The 26,594-nt window shown below is 61.4% G+C and overlaps 8 protein-coding genes across 8 annotated transcripts; 5 read left to right on the plus strand and 3 right to left on the minus strand.

Moving 5' to 3' along the window:
• Window positions 1-47: 47 nt before the first annotated feature.
• On the plus strand, window positions 48-481 carry JCM10292_006570 (uncharacterized protein; the record flags this gene model as incomplete). The annotated part of the gene is made up of 3 exons (XM_076652710.1): window positions 48-52; window positions 118-317; window positions 396-481. 3 exons carry the CDS (start codon window positions 48-50, stop codon window positions 479-481), a joined length of 291 nt encoding a protein of 96 aa, XP_076501738.1.
• A 214-nt stretch (window positions 482-695) lies between these two features.
• Window positions 696-3,155, minus strand: VMS1 (Vms1p; the record flags this gene model as incomplete). The annotated part of the gene is made up of 5 exons (XM_076652711.1): window positions 696-1,628; window positions 1,707-1,877; window positions 1,956-2,062; window positions 2,178-2,741; window positions 2,825-3,155. 5 exons carry the CDS (start codon window positions 3,153-3,155, stop codon window positions 696-698), a joined length of 2,106 nt encoding a protein of 701 aa, XP_076501739.1.
• Window positions 3,156-3,314: 159 nt separating this feature from the next.
• On the plus strand, window positions 3,315-5,631 carry PET112 (glutamyl-tRNA(Gln) amidotransferase subunit PET112; the record flags this gene model as incomplete). The annotated part of the gene is made up of 8 exons (XM_076652712.1): window positions 3,315-3,510; window positions 3,569-3,645; window positions 3,724-3,865; window positions 3,931-4,073; window positions 4,172-4,369; window positions 4,441-4,570; window positions 4,639-5,077; window positions 5,160-5,631. The coding sequence occupies 8 exons, from the start codon at window positions 3,315-3,317 to the stop codon at window positions 5,629-5,631; spliced, it is 1,797 nt and encodes a 598-aa protein (XP_076501740.1).
• A 306-nt stretch (window positions 5,632-5,937) lies between these two features.
• Window positions 5,938-7,378, minus strand: JCM10292_006573 (TauD/TfdA dioxygenase family protein; the record flags this gene model as incomplete). Its single annotated transcript, XM_076652713.1, has 4 exons — window positions 5,938-6,275; window positions 6,340-6,593; window positions 6,685-6,943; window positions 7,051-7,378. 4 exons carry the CDS (start codon window positions 7,376-7,378, stop codon window positions 5,938-5,940), a joined length of 1,179 nt encoding a protein of 392 aa, XP_076501741.1.
• Window positions 7,379-9,390: 2,012 nt separating this feature from the next.
• On the plus strand, window positions 9,391-10,813 carry JCM10292_006574 (uncharacterized protein; the record flags this gene model as incomplete). Its single annotated transcript, XM_076652714.1, has 8 exons — window positions 9,391-9,692; window positions 9,756-10,013; window positions 10,073-10,209; window positions 10,278-10,304; window positions 10,447-10,508; window positions 10,579-10,614; window positions 10,709-10,724; window positions 10,791-10,813. The coding sequence occupies 8 exons, from the start codon at window positions 9,391-9,393 to the stop codon at window positions 10,811-10,813; spliced, it is 861 nt and encodes a 286-aa protein (XP_076501742.1).
• A 439-nt stretch (window positions 10,814-11,252) lies between these two features.
• Window positions 11,253-13,832, minus strand: JCM10292_006575 (uncharacterized protein; the record flags this gene model as incomplete). Its single annotated transcript, XM_076652715.1, has 10 exons — window positions 11,253-11,732; window positions 11,805-11,916; window positions 11,990-12,115; window positions 12,221-12,422; window positions 12,590-12,682; window positions 12,796-12,891; window positions 13,016-13,085; window positions 13,231-13,295; window positions 13,359-13,388; window positions 13,469-13,832. The coding sequence occupies 10 exons, from the start codon at window positions 13,830-13,832 to the stop codon at window positions 11,253-11,255; spliced, it is 1,638 nt and encodes a 545-aa protein (XP_076501743.1).
• Window positions 13,833-14,219: 387 nt separating this feature from the next.
• Window positions 14,220-15,489, plus strand: JCM10292_006576 (uncharacterized protein; the record flags this gene model as incomplete). Its single annotated transcript, XM_076652716.1, has 4 exons — window positions 14,220-14,310; window positions 14,391-14,414; window positions 14,718-15,255; window positions 15,327-15,489. 4 exons carry the CDS (start codon window positions 14,220-14,222, stop codon window positions 15,487-15,489), a joined length of 816 nt encoding a protein of 271 aa, XP_076501744.1.
• A 643-nt stretch (window positions 15,490-16,132) lies between these two features.
• On the plus strand, window positions 16,133-17,801 carry JCM10292_006577 (uncharacterized protein; the record flags this gene model as incomplete). Its single annotated transcript, XM_076652717.1, has 7 exons — window positions 16,133-16,450; window positions 16,523-16,596; window positions 16,679-16,699; window positions 16,759-16,909; window positions 16,984-17,022; window positions 17,104-17,332; window positions 17,401-17,801. 7 exons carry the CDS (start codon window positions 16,133-16,135, stop codon window positions 17,799-17,801), a joined length of 1,233 nt encoding a protein of 410 aa, XP_076501745.1.
• Between the last annotated feature and the right edge of the window lie 8,793 nt (window positions 17,802-26,594).

Raw genomic sequence — 26,594 nt, forward strand, 5'->3', positions numbered from 1 at the left:
CGGTCAATTGAGCAAGCTTGACCATCTCTAGTCGCCCAAACAGCTCCATGAGGTCCGCTCTCCGCTCCACTCCCTCACCTCGCCTTCAGCTCACTTCTCCCTCCTCTGTACCCGCAGTTCCCTCGCGCACGAGACCGCCAACCCCTACGGCTGCAAGTGGCGCTTCTGCACCGAGACCTTCCCCTCGTCGGCCGAGCTCCGCGCGCACGTCGTCCGGCACGTCGACGAGGCGCAGCCCGTGAGGGGTCACGCGGCGGGAGCGGCGGGTCCGGCGGGTACCCAGGCGGGAGAGGGGCAGGACGAGCCGCACAGGCCGGGTGCGTCGCGCTTGCTCGAGGCGGCGCGCTCCTCCTCCCAAGGATGTGCAAGCTGATCCTCGAGTTGTCCACTCGCAGAACCGCACGGCGAGCAGAGCTTCCCGCTGCTCAAGGAGGGCGCTGTGATCCAGCCGCCGCCCGCAGAGCATGCGCATCACCACTGAGGAAGGTCGCGCAGAAAGAGTAGTGTAGATACGGCAGTCGAGGTGTTGTACAAGCCGACTGATGCTTCGACGGCTGCGCGAGCCTGCGACGAGCGAGGAACGCAAGCTTCTCTTACCTCTATGGCACCGGTCCTGACAGCAGATAGTCTTGCCCTCTCTCTGCGCCGCGCCGGAGCAAGCTCTATGTGGCGTTGCATCTCCAAGTGCACCTCTCCTACCCACCCAATCGCTTCAACCTCGCCTCGGCCGCCCTCGCCCTCTCCTCGCGCATGATGCGCATCTTCTGCTCCTCGCTGAGCCCCGCGCGGTCTCTGTCGCGGATCGGCGCCGGCGCGCCCCCTCCGAGGCGCTGCGGCCCGCCCCTCGACCCCGCGGCGAGGAGCGCCGCGTTGCGCTCGTCGACCCTCGCACGCTCCTGCGCCTCGCGCACGCGCTCGTCCTCCCGCGCGCGCTCCTCTTCGCGCACGCGCTCGCGCTCGCGCGCCTTTTCGCGCCGCTCGGCCTCGCGCCGCTCCTTTTCGCGCTCGACGCGCTCGTCGAGCCCGCTCGGGACGCGCGCGCCGCCGAGCCAGTCGACCCAGTCTGGGTGCGCAAACGCGACGAAGCGGAACTCGTTGCGCGTCGCGCGCGAGCCCGCGAGCTCGTACGGCGTGCGCCCCGCGGCGCCGCCCGCGGGGGCAGCAGCAGCCGAGAGCGCGCACGGGTCGGCGCGCTTGTCCTCGAGGAGGTAGCGCACGACGCGCGGCTGGTCGGCGGCGCTCGCGACGTGCAGCAGCGTCGGCTGCGCGCGCGCGTCGTCCATCCACGCCGGCAGCGAGCCCCACGGCGAGCCCTCGCCCGACTCGAGCTCGGGTCCGTACTTGTCGAGAAAGGCGACGAGCGCGTCGAGCCGCCCCTTGCGCACCATGTCGACAAGGCGCAGCCAACGGTCGCGCTCGAGTGCCTCGAGCTTGCTCAGCTTTGGCGGGGCGGGGGTTGCGGGGGCGGTAGAGGGAGGCGGGGCAGTGGAAGCGGGCTTGGGAGCGGGAGCGGCGGGGGTGATCGAGGCGAGGTAGTCGGCGTCGAGCTGGGCGAGCGCCTCGGCCGAGAGGTGCGACACCTTGAGGCGCGTAAGCTCCATAAAGGAGCGCATGAGCTCGTTGATGGTCTGAAGGGCGACCCAACCTTAGTCAGTCTCTGTACTTCTTCCGGACTCCGACGACAGCCTGCAGCGGCGGGCACTCACCGGACGCTTGGTCGGGAACCCGAACCCGCGCACGCGCTGGTCGCCCTTCTGGAGCGGCGCGTCGTCGGCGTAGCCAAAGAACGTCTTATAGTTGTTCTTGGAGCAGCGGAGGAAGACGAGTTCGGATGCGGCAATGTCGTCGCGCCAGTCGGACAGGAGCGCGCGTACTTCCTGTGTGTCGTCGGAGGACGAGATCAGCGTCAGGCGCGCAAGGCGGGCGCAAGAGCCGAGTGACGCGGGGTGACGCACATCGTTGAGCATGGCCTCGTTGTAGCGACGGATCATGGCGCCGGCCGACTTTGCCTTGCCGTTGGCCGAGTCGTTGGCGCCTTGCGACCCACCCTGCTTGCGACGCGCTGCAAGAATTTTCGATGTGTCAGGGCCCTTTCATGTCGCAGTAGACAGAGCAGAGACTCCGCAGAGAGCCCCGACCGGGTGTCTTTAGCGAGGGGAAAGCGCGCCGAAACGCACTCGTGTACCGGTGAAACGTCTTTTTCTCGAGCACGACAATCTCGCGCTCCTTGTCCTTGCCCTTGCCGCGGCTGACGAGCTTGGGGCGGAGCTGCACGACCATGCCGGCAAAGTGGCCGCCGCCAAACATGAGGAGCGTCCACTTTCGCTCGGTCGCGCGGCCGTCGTCCCCGGGTGTGGGAGAAGGCGCGAGCTGCAGCTCGCGCAGCTCGTCGAGGACGGCGCGGCCTTCCTCGCCCGGGCCGGGGAGGGCGCGCCTGCGTGCGCCGGCGGCGGGGAGGGCGGCGCGCGCGAGGCCGTACTGCGTCTCGGGGGCGTAGGCGGGCGCCTCGAACCACTGGAGGGACGAGCGCGGGCCAGAGAGCGCTGCCGCGTCCAGCTCGTCGGCTTCGTCGTCGTCTGCGGCGACGGCGTTGGCGGTGCCGGGGGAAGGGCGCGAGGCGGACGAGAGGTGCTGCTTGCGCAGGAGGCGAGAGAGGTTCGTGTCGCTCTCGGCGTCCGAGGCCGAGGCGGAGGAGGCGCCGTCCGAAGACGAGTCGGAGCCAGAGATCGAGTCGGTCAAGTCTGGTGGTGCACGGGAGAGGGGTGCGAGGAACGGAATGACATCAGCGGGTGCGAGGAGAAGGCGAGGACGAGACGGGACGGACTGTCGATGAGGCGGTTGAAGTGGTCCTCGGAGACGGGGGTGGGCTTGCCCTCGAGCTTGAGCTTTGCGTTGTAGCGGTACCAGTCCGAGTGGTAGTGCTGCTTGAGGCCGTCGAGGGTCGGGAAGCTGGCGCCGGTGAGGGCGCAAGTGTAGGACCCGCGGGCGGGGGCGGGGGTGGGTGCAGGTTCGTGTGCAGGGTCGTTCTCGGGCTGGCGGCGGGCGTTGAGCGGGTGGTCGTCGGGGAGGACGAGCTGGCGGGGGCGGAGGGCGTCGAGGAGGGCGGGGGGCAGCTGGAAGCAGTAGAGGGCCGAGGGCGCGAGCTTGTGCGCCATGGCCTCTGCGAGCACGCGACCCGCACGGAGAATCGTGGCGGCGGGAGGAGAGGAGCGACGAGGAGGCGAGTCAGTTCGGAGAGCGGATTCAGGTCGGACTCGACACTCGCGAGCAGACTCTCGGGTGAAGTGGGAGCAGCCCTGAACCCCCGGCTGGCCATGCTCGCAGCGTGCTCGTGCTCGCCCGCTGCCCGCCCCGCCCTCGCCCGCCTCGCCCGCACCCACCAGCACCGCCTCGCTCACTCGCACTCGCACCCGCACCCGCACCCTCACGACCCGCGCTGGCCAGGCTGGAGACCCACAGTCGGACTGGAACTGCACGTACAGCTCACCGGCAACCCAAAACTCCTCTCGAGTGAGCCCACTTCCTCTCTCTTTCCCCGACCAGACTCACAGCGCCCACCCTCCCACAGCCGAGACTGCCACCTACGATGCCAGCCCAAACACCCACGTAGCCCCCTTTGACGCCTCGCTCCCCGGCGCACTCCCCGTGAGCCATCCCCGCCCCCCTCGCATTCCCTTCCGCGCACCTCTCCCCGCTCACCAACACCCTTACGCACCCACGCAGGTCCTCCACCCACCCGCAGTCCGCCTCGCCCTCCTCGCCTGCCTCGCCTTTGACGCCCGCGTCAACCCGAGGAGCACCTTTGACCGCAAGCACTACTTCTACCCCGACCTCACCCAGGGCTTCCAGGTCACCCAGCGGTACAGTGCGTCCGTTCCCTTGCTGCAACCTCGCTTCTTCCTGGTGTGCTAATTTGTCCGTCATTCGCAGACCCGCTCGCAAAGGACGGCGTCGTCCGCGTCCCGCGTCCACCCATGCCGCGCGCCCGCAGCAAGGGCAAGGGGAAGCAGGCGCTCGCGGAGGATGACGACGAGTACTTCGAGGTCCACTTGGAGCAGATCCAGCTCGAGCAGGTGCGTGTCTGGTCCTGACTCTGCCTCTCTTCCACGTGTGCGGCGCCCTCTCCTCCGAGCGCCTGTGCTGACCTCCCGCGTCCCGCTACCGCACACAGGACACGGCCAAGTCCTCTCACGACCCGCACCTCGACCCCGCCGGCGGCACGCTCGTCGACCTGAACCGCGCCGGCGCCGCCCTCGTCGAGATCGTCACGCGCCCCGACATGCGCTCGCCCGAGGAGGCCGCCGCCTTCGTCAAGGCGCTCCAGAGCGCGCTCAGACATGTCGGCGCGAGCGCGGCCAACATGGACAAGGTGCGCGCGCCTCGTCGCTCCGTTCCCGTGCGCGCGCAACGGAGCTGACATGCGGCGGCGGGGACGCGCAGGGAGAGCTCCGCTGCGACGTCAACGTCTCGGTCGCGCGGCTCGGTCCGGACGGCCGCGAGACGGGCGAGCGCGGGACAAGGTGCGAGGTCAAGAACCTCAACGGCGTGCGCTTCATCGCCGCCGCCATCGGTGCGCGCCCTCTCCTTGCATCCTTTGCTCTCTTGCTGTCGAGACCTGACGAGAACGCCGTCGAGCAGAGTCAGAGATCCACCGCCAGATCGCGCTCCTCTCGTCGTCGCAGCCCGTCCCGCAGTCGACGCGCGGCTTCAACGCCCTCACGTCGTCGACGTTCCACCTGCGCTCGAAAGAGTCGAGCCCGGACTACCGCTACATGCCCGACCCAGAGCTCGGCGCCCTCGTCGTCGACGAACAAACGCTCGACGCCCTCCGCCGCGACATGCCCGAACTGCCCGACGACGCGCGGCGCCGACTCTGCCGCGAGTACGGACTCGGGAAGAGGGAGGCCGGCGTGCTCGTCGCGCTCGGCGAGCAGAGGGAGGAAGGGACGGGCACCGCCGCTGACGGCGGCGAAGGCGGAGGCGGAGGCGGAGAGGGCGAGGCGGCAGAACCGGGCTTGGGCGTCCGGTGGTTCGAGGACCTCGCACGCGGGCGGGACGCAAAGACGGCCGCAAACTGGTGCGTGTCTCTCTGTTTGCCCGGTCGTCACCCGGACTCGCAAGGGGATGCGCTGACTTGCCCATGCGTTGCGTGAACACAGGCTCCTGCACACCTATCTCGGCCTCCTCTCGCGCGCGTCCCTCTCGCTCGCGCGCTCGCCGCTCTCGCCCGCCGACCTCGGCGCCCTCGTCGACGCCGTCGCGGCCAAGCGCCTCACGGGGACCGAAGCCAAGACGCTTCTCGGCGAATTTGTCGCCCGCCCCGCTGCACAGCGTGACGTCGAGGCGTTCCGCGCGCAGCTCGCCGAGCGCCTCGCCGCCGCGCCCGCGCCCTCTTCTGCCGAATCGGGCGCAGGCGGCGGCGCCGAGGCGGCGGCGGAAGCGGCGCTCGCAGCGCTCGTCGACGACCTCGTCGCGTCGCACCCGGACGAGGTGGCCAAGATCCGCGCGGGCAATGCAAAGGTCGTGCAGCGCCTCGTCGGCGAGGCGATGAAGCGCTCGCGGGGTAAGGCTGATGCGAAGCGCGTCGGAGACGAGATCAGGAGGAGGCTGCTGGGCGGCGAGGGGAAGTAGGTGCGCGTGCGCGCTCAGCTGGCAACCAACGTGCACGTTGCTCAGCTAGTTCCCTCAATCTCGAGTAAGTTTTGTGAGGAACGAGAGCGAGAAATTGCAAGATGCGAGAGCCGTAAACGAGGAACGAAGAAGGCGGAGTGGGTATTGGGGCAACGAGCGACCAAGTAGGGACTAACTCTTGTCGGGAGCGGGTAAAGGGGCAACGAAAGATACGAACGGTACGACTGGGTAAGAAGGTGGGGTACTGCTGGACGAAAAGGGAGAACAAAGACGGGTACACCGGAGGATGCGAACACGAGAAAAAGGCTAGACGACCGACCGGCGCGTCGCCTTGCGGCTCCGGCCGTACTCGGCGTCAAAGTAGGGGATCTCGCCGACCGAGACAGTGCGGTCACCGCTGCGCTCGGCGCCGTCAAAGTCGAACGTCGCGGCGTGCAGGACGCAATCGTTCGCCCAGACGCACAGGTCGTCCTTCTCCCAGTGGTAGCGCACCTGCGCGTCGTGCGCCTGCGCCTGCACCTTGTACAGGTAGTCGAGGAGTGCCTTGCTCTCGTCGAACGTGACGCCCTCAATACGCTCGGTGAAGCACTGGTTGACGAAGAGCGAGTGGAAGCCGGTCACGGCGTTCGTACGAATGACGGGGTCTGTTCGGGCACGTGGAGGTCAGTCATGGCTTGCAGCGGTCGCAACAACGCGAGAGAGACGCACGGACGGCCTCGAATTCGTCCCCCACGTTCTCCGGCGCGCCGCGCGGTCCGAGGTGCAGGTCAAACCCGTGGCGCTTTGCCTGCCGGCGGAACATGGCGCCCGAGTGGCGCGCCTTGAGCTGCGAGAGCATCTCAAACATGGGCTTCGAGAGCATGTCGGCGTGCGCGTAGCTCGAGTAGAACATCGTGTCGCCGCCCGTCGGCGGAAGCGTGTGCATGCGCAGCAGGGAGTAGCGCGCCGGACGCGGCTCGAACCTGCAGAGAACAAACGATCAGCTTCGTGTGCAGAATAGGGCAAACGCGTTCGCATGCATGAGCCCGAAGAAACGCCCAGAAGGGAACGCACGAGATGTCCGAGTGGATTCCCTGGCTCGCCAGCTCGCTCCGCTCATCCTTGAAGTTGATCTGGCGCCCCATCGCGCCCGCCTTGTTGCTGATCGTGCCGACCTTGGGCCTGCCATCCTCGCCGAGCGCGGCAGTCGGGTGGATGTGCAGTTCCGAGTCGGCGGGCGCGCCCGAGGCTCGGCCGAGCGCGAGTGCGAACTGCTCGAGCTCCTCCTGCGTGAGCTGCTGCGCGGGAAAGGCGCACACGCCATGCAACGAGACTGTGCCAAGGCGGGTCAGGAAGGTCGAGGAAGCAGGGCGACGTGAATTGAACGAGGGTGTGTCAGCACATCCGCTCGCACTATACTGGACACGGACGCGAACGCACTCAGGTAGGCAAGCTCCTCAAGGATAGCCTCGCGACGCTCGTCGCCCTCGGGCAGTGCGAGCACGTCGCGGACCTGGAACTCGCGCTCGAAGCGCAATCCAAGTGCGGGCGTCAACTCGCGGCGCGGGTACGCCTCGCGCGAAAGGTAGTTGGTTGCGGGCGGCGCGTAGCGCTCGCGGCGCGGACGCGCACCGGGGGCGGGTGTGCCCGGGGCGGTCGGAGGCGGCGTCGGCATGCCCGCGGCAGCTGCGAGAGCGGCCGAAGGGAGCTTGATTGCGTGCTCGACGACGGCGGGAGCAGCGGCCGAGATGGTCGCGGTGGCGGACATGGCGTGTGTGGCAAGGGCGAGGGGCGAAGGGTATGCCGAGGTCGGGCAAGTCGTGTGAGCGGGCGACACGCGGTACGCGGCGGCGACCAGATAACGGCGAGAGAGGCGAGACTGCGCGCGTTCCGCTGGAGAAAGCTGCTGGCTCGAGCACGCGAGCGACTGCGCAGCCGGAAGGCGGACAGGAGGCGAAAGGACGGCGAAGACAGGCGCGTCGGTGCGAAGAGAGCGACGGAAAATGGCGCGAGCGCCCAAGGATTGGAAACGACTGCGGAGGTCGGTGCGGAGGTCTAGACCGGGGAACCGGTTCCGCGTGAAATAAGCGTCGTTTCGCCCGGGGAAGCCTTCTTCGGACGTCGTCTTCTTCTGCAGTGGACGAAGGTGACGAATGCGGAGAGGAAGAGGCAGTCGCGAGACGGTCTGGAGGATACCCGTGATTGGGGATCAGGTGCGATGGTCAAGGCGGTGGCCCAGTCGTCATGAATAGGTTACTGAGCGCCCCGCTGCCTTACATACCTACGCATGTGGCCACTTCGGTGCCGATGCAGACCAGCGTAGCAGTCGCGACGGGGAGTCGAGCAGAATGTGGGTCCACGGAGAAGAAGGGTAAGCCGGTCTTGCGCATTGTTTACACAGCAACCGACCAAGCAGGCGGTGGTATCACAGAAGCAGTGTCTTTGCCGTGCGGGATCACTACCGGACCAGCCAGCATCGAGCGGAGCACGAGCTGAAAGCGATTAGGGGGGATCATCGAGGGTGAGCTGGCAGAATCAGCCGTGGAGACGACACGCTTTCGGGCTGAAGCCCACGTAGCGAAGGAATGCTCACGGTGTCCATTCGCGCGCGGTGGCGTGCGAGGGCAGCGTAAGACAGCGAAGAGGGCGTTTGTCGGCGAGGTCACGCGATCAGCTGGAGACACGCGGCCGGAGCGCCCAGTCAGAGCAAGCAGATGCGTGAGAGCCCTGTGGTGCATCGCAGTTGGCGTTGCGGCTTCGGCAAGAAAGCGACGCAGACGAGAGGAGCGAAAGTGCGGCGGCAACGAGGATGCGAACGTCGGGCACGAGCGCCTCGTCAACCTCGCGCCGAGTGTAGCCCGAATGGCGTCGAGTGCTCCACAGTCGTGTGCAGAGTGCAGATATGTGCACATGCGGCTCTTGAGCTCCGCTAGTCGTTGCCACCTCGTCTCGCCCTCATCACCGTCCCCTCATCGTGTCGGCCCCACCAACGGACGGCAACCTCAGACCGCCAGGAGATCAACCGCAGCACCTCGCAAAGCAGGCTCTCGTCCTCGCTGACGAGCGAGCCGTGCCGTCAGCGAAGCGTGATGACACCGCCCAGGACCGCTCGTCTCCTCGAGCGGGAGGTAGTCTCTCGATCTCGCCGTGCTCGGCTCGCATTCTTTCATCGCTGGCACGGGCGAACGCCGACGAGCGGACTGGACCGGTCAGTATTGCGCCGTTTTGCCGGAGCATGACAGCAAACAGAGCTTTGGTTTTCTAGCTCACCTTCCTCATCCGGGCTGCGAAGGACGGATGCTGCCTAGTGCTTCTTGCCGCGGGGAGCGCTTGCAAGTGCTTGTGTTGATTCTCACTGCTCAGCAGCTGCTGTTGAGTGGCAGCAACAACCACGGACGACCTGTGCTACTGGGCTTCGCTTGCGAGAGTCGTGCGACGCGCGCACGAATTGCTGTGCGCTAGCGCCCGTCTGTCTGCGACGGCCGAGTGGGCATTCCTACCCTTCGTGCTGCGCTCGCACTAGGGTTCCAGCAAGTCAGGGACGCAGGGTTCCTTTCGTCGCTGGAGGGTTCTTCGAAAGCCCGCTCATTACGCCGCCACCTGTTCTTCGCCATCGGCCGTGGCACGCCTGATCTCGAGCATGCGATCATCCTGTCTGCGTACCGCCACTAGCTTGCCTCGCCGCGAGTATAAAGTCTCTTTGCGCCTCGCTCTTTAGTCTTCTTCTTTCTCCTACACCTGCTCGGTTTCCTCTCGTCTTTCCTGCACCTATTCACCAACATGAAGGTTTCGATATTCTCCGCAGCGGCAGCGACCTTCCTCTACGCACTTTCGGCCGTCGCCGCTCCGGCCAACGTTCCCGTCACAATCATCAAGGTCGGCGACAGGCCGGACATCGAGCACTTCGCAAAGCGCGATGCTATGCCCGAGCCTCAGACCACCCGCCGCTTGACGTGGCAGGAGGCGCAGGCGGCGCTCCGCTCGGCATCGTCCGCAGCAGCTGCCGCTTCTTCGACGAGGAGGACCACCACGACGACCCGTCGCACGACGACCACAACGGCTCGCCCGACGACGACGACCAGGTGACCTGCTCCTGTTCTACAGCATTGTAATGCCTTTCTGACGTCTGACTTCTCGTTCCCCAGCCGCGCGGCGACCACCCCAGTCGTGGTCGACGGTTCCGCCGTCGCGACTCAGTCCGGTCAGCTGCCTACCACCGCTGCACCCTCCACTGCGCCTGTCTCGACCGCCGGCGCTGACATCCGCGACGCCGTCCTCAACGAGCACAACACGTTCCGCGCCCAGCACGGCGCGGCGCCGCTCTCGTGGTCGCCGACGCTCGCCGAGGCAGCGCTCAAATGGGGAAGCAGATGTGTATTCCAGCACTCGCAGGGAGCCGTTGGGTGAGTCTTTCTGTTCGAAGCGGATTCAGACTTGCCACCTGACCCGGGTTATCGTGTAGCCCGTACGGTGAGAACCTCGCTGCGTCGGCCGGCAGCGGCGTCACCATCAACACTGCGCTCCAAGGTATTCGCGCCTGGGAGGCCGAGGCACCGGAGTACGACCCGAACAACCCCGTCTACAGCCACTTCACGCAGAGTGCGTTCCTTCCGCAAGCCTGTGTGCCTCGTGTTGTCTGTGGCTGACGCTTGAGCCGTGCTTCGTAGTGGTTTGGAAGTCTACGACGCAGCTCGGTATGTCTCAGTTCTCTTTCGAGTCGGGAAGAGCATTCGGGAAGGTCGACCAGACCTCCGGGGCTCTTTCTGGTCTCTTGCTAGATTCGACAGTAGAAGCTGAGATGATGTCTCCTGACACGTTTGACCGGTCCCGTAACAGGCTGCGCGCAGGTTTCGTGTCCTGCAGGGTCTATCTTCCCGGCCCAGTACGGCGTCAACTCGGTAATTCCGCTCTAGTTACTTATTTCTGTGTCGCTTCGTGCCTCTGTACTGACGGATGCGCGTCACACAGTACCTCGTTTGCGAGTACAACCCGCCTGGCAACGTTGTACGTCTCAGCTCGGCACCTCTCGCAATTTGCGAGCTGCTCCGCTGACTTGTTTCTTCCCGTCGCACCCTTCGGTTCTGTCACCGCGTAACAGTACCCGGCCTCGAACTGTGTGTTGCCGCCTGCGGTATCTCGGAGCCTGCAAGAGCCTGGTCGCTGACCTTCTCAACTTGCAGTCCGCGCCAACGTCCAGCCGTAGAGGGACCAGACCGATCTTAGTCGTATCGGCTCCACTCTTGGTCTTTGCCCCCACTCGTACACATCCTCCCGCGGACGATCAAAAGCCTTGAATGTCAGCATTGCAACCGCAGCTCCTCGTTCGTTCTCTTCCGACTCTCAAATCGCACTCTCGTTCGCAAGAGTGGACCACACATCTTTGTCGAGCTCCGTGTTGACCCGTCTGCTGCACAGCGGGTCGCGCCCACTCTCCCAGCAAGCGCTTCGCTGCAAAGTTCCAAGGCAAACTGGATGTTCTTGAGCATTTCGTCCGACCTCAAGCTAGTAAACAGCAGCCTCCAGAGGCCTGGCCTCGCTGTGACAGATCTGAGCGAATTGAATGCAAGAATGGCGTGGCAAACCAATGCTCGAATGCATAAGGCGAGACAACAATCACAGGACCTACAGCGACGCCTGCATACTCACACCGCGACGATCACGCCCTCAGGCATGCGCTCGACAACCTTCCGCCACAGCCGCTTCATCTCTAGCGGGTCGGCCTCGCGCTTGAGGCATACGACATCGAACCCTTCCTGCCCGTCCCCCTCGGCGCCGTCGACGTCCATTGCGCCGCCCATATTCGCGTCCGACGGAAGGAGCGACTTCGAGATGTGAAGTCCGGCCCACAGATTCTGCTGTCGCCGGTCGACGGTCCGGATGCGGAAGCGCGCAAGAAGGGTTCCGAGGCTGGCTGAGGTTACTTGCTCGACGGAAGGTGCGGGAGTCGACGGCGAGTCGCCGTAGAGGAGCTCGAATGGCTGGGCATTTGCTGAAGAGGGGTGGAGGGAGAGCGAGGTGAGAGCGCGCGTAAGGAGCGAGAGGAGGACGGGGAGCGGTTGCGTGGTGAAGAAGCGGGTGAGGTTTGGGTTGGTACGTTGCGTCGGCGCCATTGACAGACGGGACTGTAGCAGGCCGGCATGTCAGTCGAGACGCCTGCGAGCCATTGCAGACTCTCAATCGAGAGGTCAACGCACGTAGAGCTGCAGACTGCTCCGGAAGCTCTGCCCCGGATCCAGGCCTCGCTGGCTCATTCTCTGACTGAGTGCTGGCAGGTGCTGTTGCGTCGCCGACTGCGAGGCTTGCATGCTGTTTGCGTGCCGGACCGATCAGCTGAAGTGTCGCGAAGGACACGGCGAATGACAGGAAGGGCTCGACGCACAGCTCTTCGAACTCCTCTGTTGGTGGCCCGAGGTATTCGTGTGCGCTCAGGGTTGCCATCAGGCGGCGGATCACCTCGTGCGGATCGACGACGAGACCGGTCGCCGGGTCGAAGAGTGAGTTGGGCCTGGCAGCCGGGTATAAGAGGGGTGGTGATCCGATCAGCTTCGCGCCCTTAACAAGACAGTCCTGCGCTGTATCTGATGCAAGAGGTCGCAAGTGGCGAACGCACTGGCAGTACCAGTCCATCCTCTCGATGTCCCTCAGCCTTGGCCTCCGTTCCGGCTCGACCGTGAGCATGGCCAGCAGCAGCTGCGCGACGCCGCTCTCGCGCACCGAGCCTAGCCGCCGCCACGGGTCCGAGGTGAAGATTGTCCCGGCGACATAGGCCGCAAATTCGGGAGAGTTGGAGGTCGGCTCATCCCAAGGCGTGTCTGCATGTGCGAAGAAAAGACAGTAGTCAGCCGCCTGCCCCTAGCACGGCGCACTGCACGAGCGGGTGCTGAGCGCAGGGTGGCGTATCTCATGCAGTGCTCAAGATTGGCGTCTGATGGCAGTGCTCGAGAGCAAGATTGTCAGAAACGAGACTCAGACGACTCACTGCCGAATAGCAGGGCAAAGAGGACGACGCCTGCACTCCAAACATCGATCGGTTCTGCCGCGTACGGTTGTGCGCGGGCGAGTTCGGGCGCGGCTGCAGGTGCGAGCAGGATTGTCGAGATCAGCCGAGGCTAACACGGACGAAGGTGTCACCACGAACGGATATTCGCCTCAACTCAGATAATCCAGCGAAGAGAGGGTACTCACCATACGGCGGGCTACCGCAGCGGTCCTTGAGCAGACGTTCCTGGCCCTTGTACTTGAAGACGGTGGCGAGGCCAAAGTCCGAGACTTTGAGGTTGCCTGCACACGGGCACAACAACGGTGCGAGTGCTGAGACATGTGATTCTCGGCCACACGAAGGTCCTCTCCACTCCAGGTAGCCCAAGAGGCGGCTGCGCACTGCAAGTGTGGGAAGTGCACGCACCTTGCCCGTCAAGAAGGCAGTTCTCGGGCTTCACGTCACGGTGGCAGATGCCATGCTGGTTGAGGTACTTCTGCGGGCCGCAAGGACCCGCAATGATGTCGCGCGAGATGGTCAGCGGATCCATCGGCGGACCAACGGCAGTCCGCTCCCACGCCTGCCTCCCGGGCAGGCAGTGGCCACCATGCGAAGGAGTTTTACTCAGAAAGCAGACGCACAAGACCAGATACGAGCTGTCGGAAGTAGAGATGCGCGATCTCGGCGTCGACGCCAACATCAGGAGCTGCACAGTGCGACAAGGACGTCAGACTAAGGCGCGCTTATCGAGCAGCTGGGAGCAGCCTACTGATCTTGTCGAAGAGGTCGCCACCATCCGCTGTAGGCTCACAGTGGTCAGCAGCAACTCGAGGGAGGGCAGCACCGCCTCTTTCTCGGCAAGACAGGCCTGAAACGCACCGAGGTCGAGCACCATGTACAAACCGGCTGGCCAGTGCTGCTCTCCGCCGCTGTAGGCCTTCACGGCGCACTCCTCACGGGTCTCGCCGCCAAAGAGGCGCAGGATGTTGCGATGCTGGAGGGTCTCGTGGATGCGCATCTCGCGCACGAGCTGCTTTGCCTTGGCCGCGACCTGCGGGTCCATGCTCGCTGCCCCTTCCTCTGCACCTCCGCCCGCTGGTAGACGCAATGGGACAACCTTGATGGCTGCGAGATGATCGCTGTCGGCGTTTAGGGCGCGATAGACGGACGACTGACCGCCCGAGGCGAGGTGCTCGCGGGGCACGTAGCCGAGCAGAGGCGGGAACGAAGGCAGCACGGCCATGGCAGCGCACCACGATCGATGCGAGCGAGCGGGCGACGCGGAGCAAGGAGAAGACGCGAAGGTTGGACGAAGCCGGGTCGTGCCAAACAGCTCAGGGGGACCGCAGGACTCGGAAGTACGCGCGTGTTGTGTGCAATACTGTACTCGTGCCTGCGTCGAACCTCCTCTGCCTTCCTAGCGCCTCCGTTCGATCACCAAAATTCGCGGAAGCACGAAAGCGCGACAAGTCCGGCGCCACGCCCCCTTGTGAGGCAGAGAGCACGTGTTGGCACATCGGAGCAACAAGTTACTTCAGTCTGCCCGTCCTGGTCCCCAGTGAGAGCGGGTGACCACCTTCGCCTCGTGAGCTCGCCGCTTTCGCTCTCATCCCCTTCCGCACTCAGCACCATGTCCGACGACCAGCAGCCCACGCGTCTCCAGTTCCTCGAGCAGGCATTTGGCGGACACGCCAAGGCGTTCGAGAGCAATCTCGAGGATGGTGCGTCGAGCTCGAAGAAGCATGCAGCTCGCGATTCGCCCCGTCCGCCCAGCTGACGCTCTGTGAATGCCTGCACACAGTCTCTAAGGCACACTTCGAGGCTTGTGGGTCTTGCGCTCTCATTCAAGAGGTCGCGACGGCAGCTTTCGACCTCATCGGCTCGCCTGCGCGATGAAGTTACGGGACCTCGACGGGATGGGCGGAGGCGCTGCGAGCATGCAGTCAGGCAGTACTCTGCGAGGGCACGTCGTGACAGCCTCGACGCACGAGCTACGCACACCGTCAACCGGCCCTCTCGCCCTCGCTCCTGCACGTGCAGGCTGCGCTGCGCCCATCAACGCACCGGCTCAATCCGCACGACGAACGTCACTTCGAGCTGACCACGCATGCTTTCTCTGCCCGTACAGACAAGTTCAAGCTCGAGCAGCAGAAGAGCGTCTTCAAGAAGCGCGCCGAGCTCGCGGCCAAGGTCCCCAAGTTCTGGTCGACGTCGCTGCAGAACTGCGGCCAGACGGCCCAGTTCATCGACGCGGTTGACGAGGACGCGCTCAAGGCCCTGACGGACGTGTGGATCGAGCACTCAGCATCGGACGTGCGCGAGTACGAGGTCCGGTTCACGTTTGGCAAGAACCCCTACTTCAAGGACCAGGTTCTCGTCAAGAAGGTGACGCTCACGCCCCCCAAGGGCCTCGAGCCGGCGCCGGAGAAGCCTGCACCGTACGACCTCGAGGCGCCCGTGTACCTCGCCGAGAAGACGTCGATTCAGTGGACCTCGAGCGAGCACGACCTGACCAAGAAGGCGCCGCGGCCGGCGGACGTCGAGGGCAAGGAGGAGTACGACGACTTTGACGGCGCCGGGTCGTTCTTCAACTGGTTCAACGAGGTTGGCGAGGACCGCACGACGCTCGGCGAGCTCCTTCTCGAGTGGTGGGGGCACGCGACCGAGTGCGTTCCCTCCTACCCACTGCTGCACGCACGCTGCGGGTCTACGGGCTGACGCTGTATGCCGGGTGCAGGTACGCTGCCGGCCTCGCATCGATCGACGATGAGTCTGGCGCCGAGTTTGACTTTGACGACGAGCTCGAGGACGACGAGAGTGAGGACGACGAGGACCCGAAGAAGGAGATCGACCTCGACGACGACGAGAAGAAGCGTCCGGCCAAGAAGCAGCGCAGGTAGACGGGAGCGGATGGCGAGCGCGAGCTGGAGGCGAACTGGGGGGAACTGTATCGCAATCTTTGCATTCACACAATTCCTAGCGATTCCGTGTGCGCTGGATCTCGAGTGGCCCTCAGGACCTGCGATGTGAGGTCTCGTTGCTACCGCCTCGCTCGCTCAAGGCACTGGCTCACCGCGTCGCTTTCCGGGCTCTCCGACTGTATTGTCGTCGTGCCGTTCACCTTGTAGGTCAGAGACGCTTGCAGTGTCAGGCTCTTGGTCTCTTCAAGCAAAGTGCTAAGGCGTCGCTGCTGCCTCGCCCCGAAGACCCGCGTTGCCGCACGGCCCCACCTCGACGTCCTCGACCCGCCTCGTTGCCTGGTGAGTCCCCGGTCGCTCGTGCAAGGCTGTTCGAGGCTCAGATAAGAGTGTGATGCGCGCTGGTCCGCTGCAGGCGGACGAGGCAGAGACGAGGTCATGCGCTCATCGCTGGCCCGCCGCATCTCGATCAGAGATCCTCGAGCGGAATGAGCAGTAGTCTGGCCTCGCGTGCAGTATGCACAGCAGCTGCTGACACTCCCTCGCACCGTGCAGCGGCGTGGCACGACCACCGGCAACTTTCCCGCGCTTCACCGCCTTCTTGCCGGCCGGCCCGCGGTGCTCGATGCTGTCAGCGTACCTCCCGTCGATGCGCTCGGTCGCCAAATGGCTCGCAGGAACGCTGCTCGTCGGCCTCACCGCCTCCGGGACGGCCCTCTACTTGCTCCAGTCTCGCCTCATCTACCCGGCCAACCTTCCGCCGGGCTCCCGCACCAATGTCCCTCGCCCCGACGAGTTCGGCATGACTCCTTTCGACGAGATCGACCTGACTGCGCCAGATGGGGTCCGCATCAAGGCGTTTGTCATTCCGTACGCTCGCGATGGCGTTAAACCGAGCGACCGGCCAACCGTTCTCCTCCTGCACGCCAACGCTGGCAACGTCGTGCGTTTTTTACGTTATCAAGTGCTCTCCAGACCATGTGCGGCTGTTTAATTGCTACTTGCGCCCGCGCAGGGTCATCGACTGCCGATTGCACGCGTCTTCTGGCGTGACATGAAATGCAACGTTGTCGCTCTGTCTTACCGAGGGTGCGCTGCTGCCCATTCCCTGCTGCTCTCTGCACGGCTTCTCATGCCGATCATCCGCTGATGGATCGTGCCCGCACCGCAGCTACGGGCACAGCGAGGGCTCGCAAGTTCTGTCCCCGCTCTTGCTTCGCCTCTCCTTGCTCACGCTCGCGTCACTTGCAGACCGTCGGAAAAGGGCATCAAGCTCGACGCGCAGACTGCCCTCGACTACGTGCTGTCACACCCGGATCTCGAGAAGACGCCCATCTTCCTGTATGGCCAGAGCATCGGTGGCGCCGTCGCCATTCATCTCGCCAGTTGTAATGCTCAACGGGTGCGTTCAGCTTCGCGACTGCGACTGCGTCTGCATCTGTGCGTGAACGAACTCATCCATTCCGCGCCGTGCAGGTCCGAGGTCTGATCATCGAGAACACTTTCCTATCCCTCGTGCGCTTTTCGCTCGTCTTTGAGCCGCTTCTTGTGTGTGCGCGGTTCGGGGTCCGAGATGAACTGACGCGCACGTCACAGCCAAAGCTTGTCCCGCACATCCTCCCCTTCGTCCGCCCTTTCGTCCCCTTCCTACTGCACCAGATCTGGCGCTCTGAATCAGCCATTGCAAGTCTCCCCTCCGACTTCCCCGTCCTCATGCTTGCGGGCAAAAGGGACGAGCTCGTCGAGCCGGGGCAGATGAAGGGCTTGAGGCGGGCGTGTGGGAGCAGCGAAGTCACCTGGCGCGAATTTGCCAACGGAACGCACAGTATGTCACGTCGCTTTGATCTGGACGGCCGGTAGAGTGCCCGTCGACTGACAGCCTTGCGCATCCAGATGACACGTGCATTCAGCCCGACTACTTCCGCACCATTGCCGCCTGGATCGCATCGCACACCTCGGCTTCTTCCACCCCTTCTGACCCGCCGGCTTCTTTGTCCCACTTTACGCGCCCCGCCGTTGCCACGAGCCCCTTGCCGCAATCACCTCAGCCTGCCTCACCGACAGCTTCATACGATTCAGGTGCCGATGCATCGTCCACAACGTCGGGCGACTCGTCCTTCGAGATGGTGAACCGGTCAACTGCGTCCCTCCCCAGCTTGAGTGGCGGTACAGGGATCAAGGAGCTTGTAGAGCAGGAAATGATGTCGGCCGGAAGTCTGGGGCTGAAGGCCGAGGTGGAAGAGGTGCTGATGGTGGGGCGGGACACGGTTCGGGATGCACGAGAAGAGCTCTGAGCGGTGTAGATGGCAGGAGAACGCTGTCCAATGCTGTTGTGCTGCTCTGTATGGGCTCAGACATGCTGCAAGGGTTTCTTCAGTAGCGGACAACCGACTTGTGGCAATCCTTCCGCTGCGTGCTACATGTCCTTGTGCTCCGGAGGTAGGCAGCTTTGTCCCTGGTACATCTTGACTGTCTCTTGTTCTTCCCGTGCCCAAGTCTGCATTGCCACGCTATGCTGTGCGCCATCAAAGCACCTGCAAATGGCTGGCAAAGTTGAGAAGGTGTCCTTTCCCCCGCGCACCTTTGAATGCGAGCAGCTGCAGTGTGTACTAGACTGAAGTTGCAAGACTTGCAGAGCCTTGTACTGCAGGCAAGCATTTTTTCCGGACGCAGTGGCGCTTGCATGCAAAGGCATTGACAATCAACTGCCTATTACTGAATGTGATCAGATTCACAAGCAAGGGGATAAGGATGCGTTTAGAAGGTGGAGGCAACAGCCACCTAAGAGTGTTTGAGCCTGGGAAGGCGGCATGAGGGACAGCGGGAGGGGGGGACAAGGGGGCAGAACTGCAGAGCTCCAATGCTGTTCACAAAGTGACTTGCCGGTAGATCTCTGGCACTTCCAAACTCAAATGGCCAGCACTGAGGAGTACTGCAGCGGTATCTGAGATGCACACAATTGAAAGCGTGTCACAGTAATGCCAGGGTTGCATAGCGAGGGCGGGAAGCACCGCCAATCATTAATGGCAGGTGCTACTGCGTGCCTGACTCTTGTGGCCAGTGTGCTGCACCTGCTGCTGAGAGATTGCGCAGGGGGTTGCTTTTGCAACCTTTGCATCAAAGGGGCAGCCATCCACTGGGGAGGGAGTCACCAAGATTTGATGTGCCAGCAGCTTGCAAATCTTGTGGCTGCAGGCAAACTTCAATTGGAAATAGATTGAGGAAGAGGCTTGGTCACCAAAAGCCAGAACACACAAGGACTGAGGAAATGAGGAGAGGAGGAGAGGAGGAAAGGAGGAGCCTGGTGAGAGGAAACGCCTGAGAGAGGATGTGGTCATGCTGTGAGGCAAGCTTGGCTAACAACCGCAGATGTGACAAGCCTCTGCAGGACCTCCTGCACGGTGCCTTGCCGTTTTGGCATTGATGTAGAACAGAACTCAGTGATCTTCACCATGATCACAAGCAATATACCTGGCCAGGGAACACACCAGGCAATGTGCTGCGCGGCACTGCACAAGTGTACTGCAAATACTGGTGAGGATGACAGTTGCAGCTTGGCACCCCACAGACAAGTGCACAAGGACTGTTGTTGCAACTTGGAGCATTGTGCAGCCATGTTTGGCTGCATGTGCATAGGGTCAAGAAGTCAGACACTCACAGGCAGGTAAGCGTGCGTACTGCATGAGATCATGTGAGACTCCTTCACTGAGGAGGGCACTGATCCAGCCTTTGATGGTGCTTCACTTGTTGTTGCTGAGTGCGGGCAGAGGAAACAAGGCAGGCAACAAGCTTGTTCAGTGGCTGAGGTGCCGTGCAAGATCAGTGTGTGGCTGCAGCAATTTAGAATAAGGAACCATGTGTGTACACAGAGTTAGACCGGCTCACCTTGAGATGGTGCAGAACAATTTTCAGGAACAAAACCAGGCTGCTGTATCACTCAAACACTAGATAGGTCACTGTGCCTTTTCAACCAGCTGGATAAGCTGGTTGGTTGAGCCCACACTGGGGCCGCTAGATGCATCAAAGGAGTCCTGAGATATGACAACTGAGTCAAGCAGCCTGCAGAGTGGGCTGAGAAGCTCAACAGGCTTAATGTGCAACTGCAAGACAGCAAGGGCATCCCTGTGCTCAACAAGCATGTTCCAACCAGTTGCCAGTCCTGGTAGGCTGTCTGAGTTTGCTTTGCTTGCAATGCAAAGCTCTATGTGAGAAAGTTGTCCATGACAGAGACCAGCTGAGGAGAAATTGCCTGCTCACCTCAGTGATCTCCTTGGCAATGGGCTGCTGCAAGGCATACAAGCTGAGAAGCTCATTGAACAGGTGTTTTACATCATTGGGCCGCTCAGTTGGCTGGAGTAGCTGGAAGCCTGTTGCAGGAGGTCAGGTACAGCACAAAAGGAAGCCATGCAGAGATAGAATGTATCATAAATTGCTGAACGTCGCTTGTATTGAGCTGCCGTGAGATTGCAGCGCCCTTGTCCGGCACAATCAATTCATGCTGGCAGAGCACGGCAATGAACAAGTCAAAGGTGCTCGTTGCCCTGCAAAAGCTGGTCAGCGTGAAGAAGAGGTGGAGGTGAAGGACTGATGCACCCTTTGACCTGCATGTCTTTGCTTGACTCCTGCTTGTTTTCTTGCAGTGCCCTCAACGCGCTCATCAGTGGGTGGCACAGCTATGGAAAGGAAGTGGTCCGCAGTATGGGTTTGTCAGAGCAGTGCAGGCCTACCTGCTGCTATCCTGGCACACTCTGCACCCGTTGAACAACCCAAGGAAGCTACAGAGACAGCCATCAATCAGTCCAGCAGACGTGACCGCTTCAAGGGACCACCACGCACTTTTGGCAAAAAGCCACAACTTGGACACAACATCCCTCCTCTCTGCCCCTTAAATGAGCTGCACACATATGCAGTGCAACTCGACAAGAGTGGACAAGACGGCCTCCTCCATGGGTGCAGATCAGAATGGTGCTTGCGCAACACAGTATATAAGAAGCGCGCCGATATGACGCGTGACATCTTGAGGTGGAACATACAGGTGCGACACCTTGTCTAGGGAAGAGTAAGTGAGACGCATCAGACGTGGTTGTAGTATAGTACCTGGGCAAGACACACCAGATCAGAGATAAGCAGCATCACACCAGGTGCAACTGCACTTGGAGAAGCGTGGTTCAGGTTGGACGGCGCTGGCATTCTCCACCGTCTCTTTGCCAACAGTCTTAGAGAGCAGACTGCATTGCCGCCTGCAATCTTGCTGAACGCTGCCAGCAGACACGCCTTTCAATCGTGCAAGCTCTTCAACTCTCTCGTGTAGGTTTGCGGCACACTGCTCAAGCAGCGACTTGTCAACAGAGCCTTTGACTGAGCGATGCGGCGGCTTGGTGACAAAGCGGGCAAGCCAGGTTGCAGTGAATGAGGTAGAAGACAGGCTGGACAGGATGAGTGGGACAACTTGGCCAAGAGCCGTGACCAGTCCTTTGTTTGAGCCGCTCCTTGGCAACAGAGACAATTGCTGAGTTAGATTGCGGAGATGCCAAGCTAGACAGACAGACACAACGGACCTGCTCCTTGGCGACAGAGACAGAGGACAGGAGAAAGGCGCAAGAGCCCGGTAAGCGAGCGCCTGCCGGAAGAGGGCAAACAAGCAGTGAGAGTGACAAAAGGAAAGAGAGCAAAACAAACAAGAGAATCAAACCGGCAACCTAAAAGAGACAGCCAAGTGGCTTTGTGACATGACTGCAAAGCCATATGAACAGCCAAGTGGCTTGGGGGTGCGTGCGCTGCGAGCAACTTCAGATGTCACCGGTGACCGGTAATGCAACAACATCCTTGAGCTGTTCAGTTGCAAGTTGACGCTGAGTGACAAGGCACTGTTGGTGGTGCATTGAGAGCTTTGAGAGCCGCTGAGAAGATGGCTTTGATTGCCGGGAGAGAGAGGCCAGTGCAAAGGGCTGAAGCAAAGGCAGTGTGCCCTGAACAAGCAATGGACCGGCCTTGTTGCCCAGGAGCGTGGCTTGCAGGTGCGAGTTGCAGAATTGCAAAGGTGGCCGGGCAGCATTGCAAAGGAGCGCACCAGTCAATTCCTGCTCAAGGTCCATGGCACACTTGTTCAGCTCTGCAGCCGTCCTTCAAGATATGAGGCAAAAAGAGTCCCTACTGTATCAGCTTGCTGCTCCCAAGCGCAGAGAGACAAGGAGCGCAAGGGAGAGAGGGAGGTCCGCCTAGGCAAGAGAGGGCAACAAGTGGATGTAAAAATCTAGAATTTGAGGGGTGCTAGTGGCAGAAGAGGAAAGGTAGCAGGACTCAAACCTGCAACCAAAAGGTAAAGCTGCAGAACTCTCCACAGGGAATTGTACCCTGCCGGCCTTACCGCGCAAAGACCACTGCACCATCAGCACAGGGAAAGGGAGTGGACAACTGGAGGGCAAGCTCATGGCTGCGGCTTTGGAACTGCAGTAACACCTCCCCTTGCCTGCAACAGTCAGACGTCCATGGCGGAGCGCGGACAGGAAGGCAGAGAGTGGCAGCGTTCTGCTCACTGCATTGGCAACAATGCTGGCGGTGGGGATGTACATGACCTCAAGGACACTGTTGTTGACCATCTCCTGGACAAAGTGCTTGGTGAGCCAGGCATTTCTGGATTTGGGTGTTGTGCACCAGGGCGTTGGCGCCTTGATAGTCACCAAGCAGGCAGGGCAGACCGGCGTTGGGATGGCCAAGCTTGCCAAGCAATCAGGTGGTGAGGACAAGCTCCTTGCCAGCGTGCAGGAGCCTGATGTACTTGGTTTTAATGGATCAGGCAGTAGCACGGTTTTGGAGTGGGTAGGACCACAAGAAGGCGCAGGATCAGAGGAGGAAGACGAAGCCCAACATTGTTCACAGGGCAGCACCCTAATCAACGCCTTTATACTGGGGAGGAGCAAGTTGTCCATGACAGACTTGACACCATAGTCGAGTGTGCCCTTGATGTTCTGGCACACGCGGACAACGGCCGCCCAATGATGTTGGCTCAGGCGTGCAGGGTAGCAGCCAAGGACGCCAATCATGTGGGCAAGGTTGAGGCAAGTGCCCAGCGCGGCGTACACCACTAGCCTGCAGGTAGCGGCGGCAGAGGTCAGACAGCAGCTAATAGTCCTTGGCAGCAGGGCGGAGCTGCTGATTCGGAACCATGAGCGTAGGCACCGCGAAACAGCCGGATTGGCTGAGGCGCACAAAGACGTCCTCAAGAGTACACGCGCTGGGCCAGGAAGACAGGGATGCTAAGGATGAACTTGGCCTTGCCAAGGTCCTTGCTTCCATACTTAGCCCTGTGCCCCTCTTTGACTCACTTGATCTCAACAGACAACGGCAAGGTGAAGACGTGAATGCTAGCATCAGACGTTGTGCCCTTGTACCAAGCTGCTTGAGCAAGCTGTGGACGCGGTGGTTCCAAAATTCGGCCGGTCTGCTTGAGGCCGTAGAGCGCGCAGTTGAGCTTGAGCACTCTACCTGCAAGCGATGGATCACCAAGGTTGTTGGGGTTGTAGAGCTCTTTGTTGCATTTGCCATGGATGTGAGCCCTGTCCACGCCGGTTTGGTGGACAAGGATGTCATTGCATCACAGGTTGCCGGTGACACCTGAAGTTGCTCTCAGCGCATGCACCTCCAAGTCACGGACAAGCGGCTTTGCACCCATGTCAAGAAGCCACTGAGCTGTGGCATTTGAATTGCCAATTTGACTGACTCTCTCGCTTGTTTTGGTCTCTCTCCTTTTGGTCACTCTCTCTGCCTGTTTCCTCTCCTCTGGCGGGTGCTCGCCTATTGGGCGCTTGCGCCTCTCTAGTCCCCTCAGCAATTATTTCCGTTGCTGAGGAGCAGGTCCGTTGTGTTCCTCTGTCTGGTCCGGCATCTCCGCAATATGAGTCAGCAATTGTCTCTGTTGCTGAGGAGCAGTCTGAACACAGGAGACCACCTGCGCGCCACAAAGGCATTCTGAAAGAAAATCAAGTGACTCAGGCAATTGAGGCAAAGGTCTTGCGGAATCCAATGCTGGATTGCTGGGGAGAGTGACAGGGCGGACCTTATGCCCGGTGACCTTGCTGTGCAGATTTTCCTGAGTGTGCAGATCCTTCTTCCAGCGGTAGGCAGAGCGGTTTCTAGGAAGTTTGGTGCCATGCAGGAGCAAGTTGCGGTCAACAACCTGGTCGTGTTTTGCAACAACGTGAATTTGTCGTGTTTGCCCTGCCACCAGGAAGCGGCGTCGACGTTGCGCACCACTTCAGCGTGGCTGCGTTGGTCCGATGTCTGAAGCGAGAATGCGTCGTCCGCAGCGGGCCGAGAGCGGCAACATTGATGAAGAAATTGAAAAGGAAGTTGAGCGGGTCCGCCAAAGACAGCGGGTCCTGCGCGGCAGGCGGCAGCGTTGCAGGCGGTGGGGACGGAGCGAGGGCACGGACGTGCACGGGCGGACACAACGCAAGTTTTCATGGCAAACAGTGCTGCTGCGCTAGGCTGCGGAGCGCGCACCGGCGTTCACGTTGCAGGGGCCGCTGCTGGCGGCGCGGGCTGCGCTTTGTTGCGGAAGTCTGCGGACAAGAAAACAAGGGCATCCGTGACGCACTCAGAGCGGCCGTCAGTATGGGGTCCCAAAAAGGAACTGGTGCTTGCCAAATCTGAAGTCCGCAACCGGAACGTGCGGCCGCTGCCCGGCTCAAACAGCCGGTACCCCGCCGTATCGCCGTTGTACCTGACAAATACGAGCGCATCAAAGTTGGCGCGGCCGTGCCCGACCGTGTGCCACGCTCGGCAGCCCCAGTCCTGGGAGTGATCCACTCAGACAATTACTTTGGCAGTGTGGGGGACCGGTTTTTCACATACGTGAAGCCGGCAATTGCTTCAGCCCCTAGATGCCGAGGGGCGGAGAAGTGCTTGAGGAAATCAGGGACGCCCTCAAACAAATGTGCGATTGACCCGCTTGGCAACAGCAATGGTCTGCGGCAAGTAGCGGCGCGCCGGCTTGAAGAAGATGCCGTGCTCAGCGGCGTAGTTGAAAAAGGTGATGCTTGTGTCTCTGTCATCTTTGTCGCTCCGCAGTCGCTCGATTGGGCGCCCGCACTTGAGTTCCGCGCGCGACTTGGAGCGCTGAAACGCCGCAAGGATGTCAGCCGACGACTCGGAAGGAAGTGCTTGCGTCCACGGCATCCTCCCCAGATTGACTGAGCGAGGTGATAGCACGCGGAGAGAGATGGGCGAGACGTTGGTCAAAATTGTCAGCTCAATTGCGGGCAAAGCAATAATGGACGCACCGGGTGCGGGCGCGGTAAGAACGCCATCAAGCGTGTATAGTCCCAAAGGGGTGCGCGAGCCGGTGGCCGTTGTAGCAGATAAGGCGGGCCGCCTTGCCCAAGATGGCTCTCATGTTTGATGCTGTGGTTGTCAAAGAGCTGCAACGCCAAGATGAGTGTTGCTGTAACGCCGGGCACAAGGAGTGCGCGCTTGGGGTTGGTGCGCAAGCCGTCCTTCAGCTGGAGGTGGAGCGAGCCCATGCCGTCATCTGCAGAGCGCTTTGTGTGTCAATTCCCCCTCAAGCGTAGGCATGCACACTGCAAGCAACAGGAAGAAGCAAGGGCTGCCGCACTCAATGTGCGTTGCGCCGCTGTTGAGCGTGACAAGGGTAGGGGCGGAGCGGGGCAAACAGCGCTGAGCCAGCCTTTGATGCCGTTGTTGCTCCCAAGGATGGATGCAAGGGAGGCAAGGCCGGCGGAGGGGCCGGTGGCGGGAGCAGCGGCGGCTTGAGCGCTGAGGGTACCGGCGGCGCCAATGGTTGCCTTGACAGATGGGGCAAGACAAAGGCAGCAATTATCTGGACAATGACATTAATGATACAAGATGCTTGTGCAGAGAATCTTGTTGCGCACAGGCTCAAGGATGGTGCACTTGTTCAGGAGAGAGAATGGGTTTGACACAGTGATTGTTGCCGCCTTGATTGTTGCCTGGTGCGCCTTGTACTCCTTTACAAAGGTCTCTTACGCCTCCGGCAACGCAGAGGGATGCCAGGGAGACCAAAATTGGGCAATGAGGCGGAAATTTTTTCTCCTTGACCCTGATCAATTGACAGGCATTCTCCCTTGCCGCCAGCTGCAAATTGCGGCATTGCGCCTGTCGTGAGGCGGCAGGCAGGCGCGCAGATAAGCACATGCATCTGGATTGGCCAGGAGTTGTAGATTGTCTGCACTCTGGAGGTGCCATTTAGGGGCAGCGGCATTGAGCGCAATGGCACAACAGATCCAGCAAGCGTACCTTTGATGTCTGTAGGCATAGACACTATCTCAGCCAGAGGCGCAGCAGGGAAATGGGAGCGTGCAGTGGGCAGCCAAAAGTTTGATTGGGCTTATGAGCTCTTGCTTGCTGCTCCTGGGCACTGTTGGAAGAGACATGCAAGGGAGAGGGAGCAATTGAATTAACAGGAGAGGGCAACAAGGGGAGAGAGGGCTGTTAGTCTTGAGGGGCGCTAGCAGCAAAGAGAGGACACACCATCAGCACAGGGAATGGGAGTGGACAACTGGAGGGCAGCTTATGCTTGTGCCTCTGGAGGTGCAGCAAAGTCTCAAGGGTGCGCTTGTGTCTACCGTTGTCATCCTGCCACGCCCAATTGCCTCCCTTGTGGCTCACAACTCTGTGGCACTCTGTGGCACCAACAATTACAAAATGTGGGCTATCCAGTTGCGCGCATTGTTTGGTGCACCGGCCTTTCGTGTCATACCAAGCGCCTCACTGCAATTCGGGGATGGGAGCAAGGGCAGGCAACTTTTGAACAATGAATGGCAATAATTACAGGAGTTTGCTGTCACGTCAATGATTGTCCCATGCACAGCTGCCTTCAGCCACTACATTGCAGATTGCTCGAACAACACGCGCACGTAAGGCTGTCAAACTCATCATTCGATCCAGGACAAGGACCAGGGACACCCATTTGCATGCCAGGGTTTCTTGCTGGGAAATGGGGTTTCCCGGTCACAATGTCCTTCTTGGCCAGAAAAAGCCAGATTGAAGCCTGGCTCTGCAGATAGTAGGCACAGATAGGGGGTTGTACAGGCCTGAAATGGTAGTGC

The sequence above is a fragment of the Rhodotorula paludigena genome (genome assembly GCF_050403205.1).
Source record: "Rhodotorula paludigena JCM10292 DNA, Rt_paludigena_JCM10292v1_ctg87, whole genome shotgun sequence".
Classification (NCBI taxonomy): Eukaryota; Fungi; Basidiomycota; class Microbotryomycetes; order Sporidiobolales; family Sporidiobolaceae; genus Rhodotorula; species Rhodotorula paludigena.